The sequence below is a fragment of the Xenopus laevis genome, chromosome 9_10L, assembly GCF_017654675.1.
Source record: "Xenopus laevis strain J_2021 chromosome 9_10L, Xenopus_laevis_v10.1, whole genome shotgun sequence".
Taxonomy (NCBI): Eukaryota; Metazoa; Chordata; class Amphibia; order Anura; family Pipidae; genus Xenopus; species Xenopus laevis.
Window position 1 is genome coordinate 14,759,922 of NC_054387.1, and position 12,263 is coordinate 14,772,184.

At 41.7% G+C, this 12,263-nt stretch overlaps 1 protein-coding gene across 3 annotated transcripts; it reads left to right on the plus strand.

Annotated features, from left to right (window-relative positions):
* Window positions 1-367: 367 nt before the first annotated feature.
* Window positions 368-11,562, plus strand: LOC108700925 (40S ribosomal protein S21-like). Of its 3 annotated transcripts, none has more exons than XM_041576770.1 (6): window positions 368-509; window positions 3,738-3,817; window positions 5,869-5,932; window positions 9,198-9,269; window positions 10,628-10,683; window positions 11,331-11,562. In XM_041576770.1, exons 2-6 carry the CDS (start codon window positions 3,768-3,770, stop codon window positions 11,344-11,346), a joined length of 258 nt encoding a protein of 85 aa, XP_041432704.1. In that variant the 5' UTR covers window positions 368-509; window positions 3,738-3,767; the 3' UTR covers window positions 11,347-11,562. The 3 variants fall into 3 exon arrangements, with proteins under 3 accessions (XP_041432704.1, XP_018090461.1, XP_018090462.1); XM_018234972.2 differs by having other exon boundaries at window positions 11,501-11,562; XM_018234973.2 differs by having other exon boundaries at window positions 471-535; window positions 11,501-11,562.
* Window positions 11,563-12,263: the final 701 nt, after the last annotated feature.

The window sequence follows — 12,263 nt, forward strand, 5'->3', positions numbered from 1 at the left end:
TCTATGGCCAGCTTAAGAGTCATTGAAACACAAACAACAAAGGCCAGCAGATATCTTAATGACACAAGAAGGTCTTTGTTCCCCATTAAGTTAGCTTTAGTATTATGTAGACACCGACATTCTGATCTAATTTATGTAGCTTTTTATTCAGTGGCTCTCCAGTTTGGGATTCCAGCAGCTAATTGATTGCTATGGTCCAACATATCCTAGCAACCAGGTATTTGCTAGAACTAAAAGCAAAGCAGGCGAATACAGACACGCAAAAGATTATATACACAAGCATCAATTAAGCTTAGGCATCAGCATAGACGCTAAAATCCAAAGAAAGAAGCTGTAACAGTTTTCTACCCAACAGTGGGTCAGATCTTTCATCTGTTTCCATGGAAACATACACTTCCTGTTGGTGGCAGCCTCGGAAGTTATTGTGCTCCCCGCCCCGCGCACTGACGTAAGTCCTTCCGGGTGGTTGCTTCCTTCCTTTTGGTGTCGGCCATTAGTTTGAGCAGGAGGTGAGGAGAGGGGGCTGCGCCATTTGGTAACGTTTAGTGATGTTATATCGCCAGGGAACGGTTCCTTATCGCTCATTCGTAGCCTCGGAAGCTTCGGGCTAATGGTCGAGCCTGTGTGAGGGGAAAGCGCAGCCATATTAAGGGAGAGATCGCAAAACACGTGTAGGGATAGGACAAGCAGTGTGAGGCTGGGCGGCTGTGAGCTGACGTTCCTCACTCCTCTTTGGCTTCACTTTGTGTCATTATCAGCCTCCATTTATACTGAACTACATCTCTCTGCCTGGGGCACTTTAAAGGGCTGGTTCACCTTTAGTTTAACTTAACGTTATTGAATGCCTAATTTTAAGCAACTTTTCAATTGGTCTTCATTTTTTTTTCATAGATTTTTGAATTATGTGCCTTTTTCTGACTTTCCAGCTTTCAGAAGGGGGTCACTAACCCCATCTGTAGTAAACAATTGCTCTGTAAGGCTACACATGTATTGTTATTGCTACTTTTTATTAATCCATCTTTCTGTTCAGGCCTCTCCTATTCATATTCCAGTCTATTATTCAAATTGATGCATGGTTGCTAGGATGATTACGATCCTAGCAACTAGATTGCGGAATTTGCAAACTGTAGACCTGGTAAATCAGGGGTCCCCAACCTTTTTTGGCCCGGGGACTGAAGAAGAGAATTTTTTTTGCAGGGGGAGGATTTGGGAAGTTGGTCGGTGGAGGGGTCAGAGTCCAATTTGGCTGCATCCATTGTTCACCACTCCAGGACTACCGGGCCATGGCCCTGGTGGTTGGGGACCCCTGTGCTAAATAACTAAAAAAACGCACAAATAATAAAAAAAAATGATAACCAATTACAAATTCTCAGAATATCACGCTACGTCATTCTTAAAGTTAACTTAAAGGTGAAGAACCCCTTTAAAAGAGAGAAAATACAGTTCTAACGACTTCCCAAAAGGGCTGGCTCACCTTTAATTTAGTGTTGTAGAATGCCCAATTTTAAGCAACTTTTCAATTGGTCTTCATTACTGCACTTTAAGCTCAATTGGGCCAGGCCTTCTGTAGATTTTTGGGCATCCCATCAGTTGCAATTATCTGTCATTCTCTATGCACTCACAGTAATACATTTTACAGCACTGCAGAATGTTGTACCATATCCTAACAATAAACAGACCCACACCTGAAACCTGCTCTGTTTTGTCCCTTAGGTTAGTTCTAGGTCACTGTAGGGCCCTTCAGATAATGTTAAACTACAGCTCACAGAATACCAGTGCTATTACTTACTAGAGAATGCTGAGAATTGTGGATCAGGGACAATGTGAGTTCCATCAGTAGCTTAGTGTTCATTATAATCAATGCTACCTTATTTGTGCAATGCAGTGGAAACCAGATATACTTGTACATTACCTGCTGTACAAGACTCCTCTTCCCAGTTCTTGATGCAGATAATGGGGTTGTTCACATTTGAGTTAACTTTTAGTATGATCTAGAGCAGTGATCCCCAACCAGTAGCTCGTGAGCAACATGTTGCTCTCCAACCCCTTGGATGTTGCTCCCAGTGGCCTCAAAGCAGGTCATATTATTGAATTCCAGGCTTGGAGGCAAGTTTTGGTTGTATAAAAACCAGGTGTACTGCTAAACAGAGTCTCAATGTAGGTTGACAATCCACATAGGGGCTACTAAATGGCCAATCACAGCTCTTATTTGTCACCCCAAGAACATTTTTCATGCTTGTGTTTCTCCCCATCTCCTTTTACATCTGAATGTTGCTCACAAGTTCAAAAGGTTGGGGATCCCTGATCTAGAGAGACCGATTCCAAGACAATTTCCAATTGTTTTTTTATTTTATTTAGCTTTTAATTCAGCAGCTCCCCAGTTTGCAATATCAGCAATCTGGTGTCTAGAGTCCAAATTACCCTAGCAACCATGCATTGATATGAATAAGAGACTGGAATATGAATAGGAGAGGGCTTGAACAGAAAGATGAATAATAAAATGTAGTAATAATACAGTTGTTGCCGTACAGAGCATTTTTTTTTTTTACATGGGGTCAGTGACCCCCATTTGAAAGCTGAAAAGAGTCAAATAATTAAAAAAAACTGTAAAATATAAATGATGACCATTTGAAAACCTGCTTATAATTGGTAACTCTTAGACAAAAAAGTTAACTTAAAGGTGAACCACCCATATAAAGGAACAGTAACACCAAAAAACTTTTTTACAGGAATGACCGTATAATATACTGTTCTGCTGTGCTGGTTAAACTGTAGTTTGCCTTAGAAACACTACTATAGTTTATATAAAGAAGATGCTGTGTAGCCATGGGGGCAGCCATTCAAGCACATGATACACAGTTGATAACGGATACATTCTGAAGAATCCTATATGTATACCACAGAGCATATCTCTTATCTGCTGTCTATCCTGTGCCTTTTCTCCTTTTTCTGCTTTGTATGTCTGCCCCCATGGCTAACAATACCTTTTTATGCATCAAACGGAGTGATCCCAAACTTTATTCCATGGTGCTCTCCACACTGTTCACAAGATCAAACGTTTCGGGACCGCATGGCCCTTCATCAGTGACATTGTTGGATTCATTGCTGGCGTGTGGCTAGGCCAGTGCCAATACCTGCATCCCCTTCTGCCTTTCGTTATTGCCCCCATGGCTACACAGCAGCTTGTTTATATAAACTATAGTAGTACTTATCTGTTATCTACTGTGTATCCTGTGCTTGAATGGCTGCCCCCATGGCTACACAGCAGCTTGTTTATATAAACTATAATAGTACTTATCTGCTATCTACTGTGTATCCTGTGCTTGAATGGCTGCCCCCATGGCTACACAGCAGCTTGTTTATATAAACGATAATAGTACTTCTCTGTTATCTACTGTGTATCCTGTGCTTGAATGGCCCCCCCATGGCTACACAGCAGCATGTTTATATAAACTATAGTAGTACTTACCTGCTAAAGTAGTGTTTCTATGGCAAACACACCAGTTTTCCAGCGCAGTACAAGAGTACATTATATTTTCATTACTTTAAAAGACTTTGATTTTTTTGGTGTTACTGTTCCTTTTATTTGTAAGGAGAGAAAAAAACCTGTGAAATGCAATCAAGCTATATATATACGTTAGAGGGAGATCTTAACTGCCCTTTTCCAGGTGCTGATAGAATCCAGACTGGATTGTAGTTATTGTTTGAAATGACTGATAATGTGTTTATACCCACAGGTCACCTTGTGACAGCATCAATCCCGCAAAATGCAGAACGACGCTGGTGAATTTGTGGATCTCTACGTCCCCCGTAAATGGTAGGGTTCTCTCACATCTGCTGCCCTGATGTATCTGCATTGTAGTGTTCGTAGTGAGGGTCCCTGATAACCAATTGGCAGCAGCCACTGAAATGGGCATCAGTAGCCGTTTATTGATTTTAGTCCTTTTAATATGCCTCAGTGTCTGACTGTATTGCACATCACAGGAGATTCTGAATCGTATGACCGAACCCAGCAGGGTGCACCCAGGGTAAAGGCTAGTTAAACTGAACATTGAAGAGAATACACATTTTCTGTTCTGGGTGTCGATTACTATTTAGAAAGCCAGAATTCACTCTAAACAGTTCATCTGAGGATTGGGCCAAAGTGCTTTGGTTAGGAAAGATATTTTTTTCCCCATTCTGAGTCAAATAAATTTTGCTTGTTTAAAAGTTTGATGGTGTAGGATGGTTTTGTATCTTTTTACTATGTAATATGACTTTAAAAAAACAACTTTTTAGTGGCCTGATTAAATGTTAGAACAGAACAATGGGCACTTTAGCCCCAAACTAGAGTTCTGCTATTGAGAAGACTCGCGGCTCGACCCACAGAACCACCGACCCCCGTCTATACCCGGAACTTCTATCCGCAACCTGCAGGATACCGCAGGTTTTTGCGGGTAAACCGGGGGTACCCGACCCGCTGCAGGACTCTACCCCAAACATGTTAAAGATCTTATGTATTGTTTGTCCAGAACATTCCTGGACATTCTGTATATTTGTATTTATACGAATAAGAGAGAGGTGCCATATTGTTTCCCTTAGACAGTACAGTATGAGGGTATAGCTTATTGTTTGTCCAGAACAGTCCTTCTCTGTATATTTGTATTTATACATATGGGAAGGAGGTGCCATATTGTTTCCCTTAGACAGTACAGTATGAGGGTATAGCTTATTGTGTGCCCAGAACATTCCTTCTCTGTATATTTGTATTTATATATATGGGAAGGAGGTGCCATGTTGATTCCCTTAGACAGTACAGTATGAGGGTATAGCTTATTGTGTGCCCAGAACATTCCTTCTCTGTATATTTGTATTTATACATATGGGAAGGAGGTGCCATATTGTTTCCCTTAGACAGTACAGTATGAGGGTATAGCTTATTGTGTGCCCAGAACATTCCTTCTCTGTATATTTGTATTTATACATATGGGAAGGAGGTGCCATATTGTTTCCCTTAGACAGTACAGTATGAGGGTATAGCTTATTGTTTGTCCAGAACATTCCTTCTCTGTATATTTGTATTTATACATATGGGAAGGAGGTGCCATATTGTTTCCTTTAGACAGTACAGTATGAGGGTATAGCTTATTGTTTGTCCAGAACATTCCTTCTCTGTATATTTGTATTTATACATATGGGAAGGAGGTGCCATATTGTTTCCTTTAGACAGTACAGTATAAGGGTATAGCTTATTGTGTGCCCAGAACATTCTTTCTCTGTATATTTGTATTTAGATATATGGGTAGGAGGTGCAGGCAGAGAAAAGGCCGATCCATACCATTGTGCACTTACACACACATCTTATACAGGTGGCTAAAACTAGGTCAACCACTGCAGTTACCAGAGTGTCTTGTTCTTCCAGCTGTATTTGTAGCAGAAATATAGGCGCAGTCAGTTCCCCTTTATCTACCAGGCCCCCCCCCAATTAAAAAAAAAATTGTTAGCAGGAAGCTCAATGTGCCATATCCATAATGAGCATTCTTCTGCCTCGTGCTATGCACAGAGGTGCAAATGCTTTTCTTTCAGACCACCCTAAGAGCTGTGCCGATGAACTTTTCCAGTTGCAATGCTTGATTTGGGTATTGCCCAAGTTTACTTAACCTGGAATGTATACTGAGAAAGGCCCGACGGAAACTTGCCTTGTCCTGAGCTTTTATGACATGCTGGTGCCAGTGTTTAAATGAAGTTTAATATCTGCTCTGTTTTCATACAGTATATGCACCTACTGGGTGGGAGGTTTGTGTGGGAAATAGAAAAATAATGTTATGACAATTGTATTTGGCACAGGGATTGCAATCCTTTCTAACCATTCTTTCCATTACTCCTTAGCTCAGCGAGCAACAGAATCATTGGGGCCAAGGACCATGCCTCCATCCAGATTAACGTCGCCGAGGTGAGTTTCCTTGGGATCCGTATGAATTCCTTTCCCATGCACAAGACTTGAGCTTTGTATAACTGGTGCAATTTTGCCTCAGTTCTTTAATGCGGATGGTTCACCTTTAAGTTAAAGGGATACTGTCATGGGAAAACATGTTTTTTTTCAAAACCATCAGTTAATAGTGATACTCCAGCAGAATTCTGCACTGAAATCCAATTCTCAAAAGAGCAAACAGATTATTTTTTTATATTCAATTTTGAAAATCTGACATGGGGCTAGACATATAGTCAGTTTCCCAGCTGCCCCCAGTCATGTGACTTGTGCCTGCACTATAGGATGGAACTACTTTCTGGCAGGCTGTTAATTCTCCTACTTAATGTAACTGAATGTGTCTCAGTGGGACTTGGCTTTTACTATTGAGTGCTGTTCTTAGATCTACCAGGGAGCTGTTATCTTGTGTTAGGGAGCCATTATCTGGTTACCTTCCCATTGTTCTTTTGTTATGTTGCTAGGGTGGTAAGGGAGGTGATATCCCTCCAACTTGCAGTACAGCAGTAAAGAGTGACTGAAGTTTATCAGAGCACAAGTCACATGACTGTCGGCAGCTGGTAAACTGACAATATGTCTAGCCCCATGCCAGGTTTAAAAATTGAATACAAAAAAATCTGTTTGCTCTTTTGAGAAAGGGATTTCAGTGCAGAATTCTGCTGGAGCAGCACTATTAACTGATGCGTTTTGAAAAAACATGTTTTCCCATGACTGTATCCCTTTAACTTTTAGTATGTTATAGAATGGCCAATTCTAAGCAAAATTTCAATTTGTTTTCATTATTTTTTTAGTTTTTCTTTTTAATTTGCCTTTTTCTTTTGACTCCTTCCAGCTTTCAATTGGGGGTCACTGACCCCATCATTAAATAAATGCTCTGCAAGGCCACAAATGTATTGTTATTGCTATGTTTTATTACTCATCTTTCTATTCAGGCTTCTCCTATTCATATTTCAGTCTCTTATTCAAATCAGTGCATGGTTGTAGGGTAACTTGGACCCTAGCAACCAAATTGCTGACATTGCAAACTAGAGATCTGCTGAATAAAAAAACTAAAACTACAAATAATAAAAAATGAAAACTAATTGCAAATTGTCTCAGCACATCAGTCTTTACATCATACTAAAATTTAATTCAAAGGTGAACCACCCTATCCTGGTTTTCTTTTGCAGAAAGAGGAGTGAAAGTCAATGTTTTTTTTTCTGGGGCAGTTTTTGTCTCTACTTAAGGGAGAACTAAACCCAAAAAATGAATATGGCTAAAACTGCTATGTTTATATACTGAACTTATTGCACCAGCCTAAGCGCTCAGCTTCTCTAGCAACAATGATCCAGGACTTCAAACTTGTCACAGGGGGTCACCATCTTGGAAAGTGTCTGTGACACTCACATGCTCAGTGGGCTCTGAGCAGCTGTTGAGAAGCTAAGCTTAGGGCTCGTCACTAATTATCCAGCAGAAAATGAGCTTCCCCTGTAATATAAGCTGATGCTACAGGTTTGCTGATTATTAAATTCTGATGCTAATTGCACTGGTTTCTGTGCTGCCATGTAGTATTTATCTGTATTAATTACTAATCAGCCTTATATTGTGACATTTCTATTCTATGTGTACTGTATATTGTGAGTGGGTCCCTAAGCTCAGTAAGTGACAGCAGCACAGAGCATGTGCAGTGAATCAGCAGAAAAGATGATGGGGAGCTACTGGGGCATCTTTGGAGACACAGATCTTTACTGCTAAAGGGCTGTGGTTGCCTTGGGCTGGTACAGAAACACAAAACATAATGTATACATTTCTAGCCTACTTCTTTAGTTTAGCTTCCCTTGTCCTTTAAGCCAACTGTGATTGGATCAATGCTCAGTCCAAGTTCTTTGTTCCACTTTAGTATTTTAGGCAACACTGTCCAACAGTTGGAAGTGATTTTGCACTTAACATGTGCCCAGGGTAGAATGTGGCCCCACATATTGCTATATTGCTAGATAAGGCAGTGGTAATGCTCTTTAACATCCCCAGTAAAACAGTTGTTACTGTGGCATGACATTAGAGTATGTACAATACGCAAACTGACCTTCATTTACTTGTGCTTATTGTGATCAGGCAGGTCTGTAAAATGTCCTTCCATCCCCTTATCTTGACTAGGAAAATTAATTGGGCAGCAGGTTCAGACTACACCGCTGATTTATGTCCTCTGTAGCAATAAAAGATATGGGGGGGAATGTGAAATATTGTAGCTGGCTGCCAGCGGACAAAGCAGGCAAAAGCTTATCTGTGATGCTTTTTATGGAAAGTACATTTTCTTTAAATATCTGCATTCCTTATTGTCCCAGAGTTCTACAGAGGAACAAAAGAACCCGTTGCTTAGATAAGTAATGCTTTCAATGTCCCAGTTTCCCTCCAGCCTTTGATAAGAGCCTCAGTGTTACACCTTCTGTTAGATTCCATAATCAGTCTAATTGTTTATCTGAGAGCGCCTCGATGAGAAGCCAATTCTTCTTAAGCTGAATGTGCTCTGTTCAGCATTTTCTATACTGTCATTTAAAGGAGAACTAAACCCTAAAAATTAATCAGGCTAAAAATGCCATATTTTATATACTGCACTTATTGCACCAGCCTAAAGTTTCAACTTGTCAATAGGAGCAATGATCCAGGACTTCAAACTTGTCACAGGGGGTCACCATCTTGGAAAGTGTCTGTGACACTAACATGCTCAGTAGGCTCTGAGCAGCGGTTGAGAAGCTAAGCTTAGGGGTCGTCGTAAATTATCAAGCAGAAAATGAGGTTGGTCTGTAATATAAGCTGATGCTAAAGGGCTGATTATTAAATTCTGATGCTAACTGAACTGGTTTTTGTGCTGCCAAGTAGTAATTATCCATATTAATTACTAATCAGCCTTATACTGTGACATTTCTATTCTATGTGTACTGTATATTGTGAGTGGGTCCCTAAGCTCAGTAAGTGACAGCAGCACAGAGCATGTGCAGTGAATCAGCAGAAAAGAAGATGGGGAGCTACTGGGGCATCTTTGGAGACACAGATCTTTACTGCTAAAGGGCTGTGGTTGCCTTGGGCTGGTACAGAAGCACAAAACATCATGTACAACATTTCTAGCTACTTCTTTAGTTTAACTTTCCTTGTCCTTTAAGCTATTCTTTCTTTGGGCTTTAACATTTGAGGGCTAGCGTCACAGCTGTAAAGAATTGGGGCATTGTGTATTAATGAGATTTTTTTTTTTTGGCAGGTCGACAAAGTGACAGGCAGATTCAACAGTCAGTTTAAGACCTACGCCATCTGTGGAGCCATTCGTAGGATGGTAAGCAATGACTTTTTCTATACCAGTGGTCCCCAACCAGTGTTGTTCACCAACCCCTTGGATGTTGCTCCCAGTGGCCTCAAAGCGGGTGCTTATTTTTGAATTCTATGCTTTCTGGTTGCATAAAAACAGCTGTGCTGCCAAATGGGGCCTCCTGTAGGCTTCCATGGTCATTCACAGCACCTGATTTGCACCAAGCAGGATCTTTTTCATGCATATGCTTCTCACAGGTAAAAAAGGTTGGGGACCCCTGTTCTATACAAATGGGCACTGTGCTTGCAATTGTCTGTAGCTACACATTGTAAACAGAAATATGCAATGGAGGAATGTCTACACAGCAAGCTGTACCATTATTGCAAATTAAATATCAGCCTTTTAGACTTACCGTATATACTCGTGTATAAGCCGACCCGTGTATAAGCCGAGGTACCTAATTTACCTAAGAAAACTGGAAAAATGTATTGACTCGTGTATAAGCCTAGGGGCCCCATGTCAGATTTCAAGATGTGAATGTGCCAATGAGGTGCTGCACCTAGGAAAGCAGAAAAAAGGTACCGCGGCCCCAACACACCTCCCTCTCCCATAGCGCAGGACTGTCTGTGTGATCCCATAGCGCAGGACTGTCTGGACCTTGCAGCTCTGATAAAACATTTGTCAAATCTGGCGACATTGCACCTGTGTCAGGCTCATTTAGGTTATATTTTTGTTGGACCACTTTGCACTTACTTAATATTGAGCATGTTCCTGGCACTGGGTCTCTTTCATCCAAAAGATAACTGTAGCTTTTTAGATTTAAAGTTTAATAACATTAGCATAAAGTAATATTGTTTTTTGGAAGGGGCTGGGGTTTTAACCCATAACATTTATCACTATGATTTGGTACATTTGCAACATACCTCCCTCTCCCATAGCGCAGTACTGTCTGTATGATCGCCGCCCGGAGCAGGTCCAGGAGCTCCGGGCGGCGCGTCCTTCCCTGCCAGCGTTCGCTCCCAAAATGGCGGCGCCCATGGCCGCCACGTGGGTAGCGGCCGGCGCCGCTACCCACGTGGCGGCCATGGGCGCCGCCATTTTGGGAGCGAACGCTGGCAGGGAAGGACGCGCCGCCCGGAGCTCCTGGACCTGCTCCGGGCGGCGACACAGTCAGTCACAGACAGTCCTGCTGGGGCCGCGGAAGGAGCGTATCTACGTATGACCCGCGTATAAGCCGAGGTTGAGTTTTTCAGCACATTTTGGGTGCTGAAAAACTCGGCTTATACGCGAGTATATACGGTAGATCAGGCATAGTCTGCCTTCCATAATGGTAGTCCCTCTTGTATGCATTTTCTCATGTTGTGCATTTTATTTCCTTGGAACAGGGTGAATCCGATGACTCCATTATGAGACTGGCAAAAAATGATGGCATTGTTTCAAAGTAAGTACCATTTTTTTGCAGTTATACAACTGCTATTGTGCGCAAAAGGCCAAAGGACACCGTCCTATTAAGAACTTATAGCAATTATGGTCACTATACGAAGTATTACATTAAGTATAATGAAATTCTTATTAAGTAGTTCACTGGTTTCCCTAACCAGTGCATAACCAGTTTGCTTCTGCCAGGAACTGTTCCAATTGTTGGTCGTTTTCATTTTGCAGTTTAATAATTGTACAGTTTAGTAAAAATAGAAAAGTTTTTTAGTACGAGAGGTGGGGTCAAAAGCAGTTCTGTTGTTGTTATTGACCTATGTCAATTCTGTTACATGGCAGGGGTAAGGAAGGCCACGCAGGTGGGCTCATTTGTAAACTGGGCTCATTTGCACCTTGGCAGTAACCCCATGGCAACCAATCAAATGTTTGATTTTTCTTCAACCGGCAGCTGGCTGAAAGTCAGTCACTGATTGATCGCTATGGGTTACTGCCCATGTGCAAACTTGTCCATTGTTTATAAATGAGCCCCAGGATGCATAGTTCGTTCATGGGGGTCAGCACTCATGAAGTTGCCTAAATGCACTCCTCCTTATCTCTACAGTGCCTTATTTTGTTCTCTTCTCATTTCCCTCTGGGTCTGGTGGTTCCTCACAGTTTAGGGGTAGTATGAGCTCCAGTTGACTAGGACGAGGCTGCAGGGAGTGGAAGGAGTCTGTAGACTAAAGTTATGTTGGTATCACTTTATGCAGAGTCATTTATTAAACTAAACTGAACTGTAATTTGATGGCATCTGTCTCACAGCCCTATCATTTATTTTTTTAAAGGAATTTCTGAGACGAGACTGTGGAATTGAGAGGAGGAACTCGACAAAAAATAAAAAATGTTAGAAAAAAAAAAAAACCTGACTGCGTCTGCTTCATATTTATCTCCATGTGTTGCTCCCAGGAGGCATCTGTGTGCTGTAAGGTGAAAGGGTTTGATTGATTGGCCACATAGGCCAGAGAATTGCTTCACTTGTATTATCTTGACAAGATGACTCCCTTTGTTTTGTCTGGTTTTGACAGGCAGTTTTAGGTAGGATGTCTCTCATCTTTATGTCCAAGGGGAATCTCACAGGCAGCCATAGTGCTGCTCTCAGACAGTGAAGTTGCCAGCTGGAACTCACGTACAGTGTCAGGTACTTATCTGCTGTTTCCGATGTCTGAACTCTGGAACACACGCAGGAGTCCTGCCTCATCTAGCGCAGCAATAGCTTACATTGCCAGGGTAATGGAAAGGTCTGTGCTGCTAAGGAAAGAATGGCTGCCAGGGAAGGTACTGATAGGAAATGAATCATAACGATGGATCCACATAGCAAACCTTTGTAGCCTCATGCTAATGGCAGTTCTTTCCACACACATACTCTGCAGTTCCTGTCCATTTATGGTTATTAGTTTGCCCTCCTGAACTGCAGCTTTCAACTGCACATCTCCCATCTTTCAGGTGTCCCACTGCCACCTGGTACATCAGATAAGAGTAAATAAAGTACTCCCTATTGTAAAATATAAGGATATTATGAGTTACTGAGGAGTTCAGGTCATGGAACTC

Bases quoted from the DNA above. Each gene is read 5' to 3' on its own strand.
- LOC108700925 (XM_041576770.1), top strand. From the start codon at position 3,768: ATGCAGAACGACGCTGGTGAATTTGTGGATCTCTACGTCCCCCGTAAA. The intron at 3,818-5,868 runs GTAGGGTTCTCT...ATTACTCCTTAG, and splicing joins CTCTACGTCCCCCGTAAATG to CTCAGCGAGCAACAGAATCA. The intron at 5,933-9,197 runs GTGAGTTTCCTT...TTTTTTTGGCAG, and splicing joins TCCAGATTAACGTCGCCGAG to GTCGACAAAGTGACAGGCAG.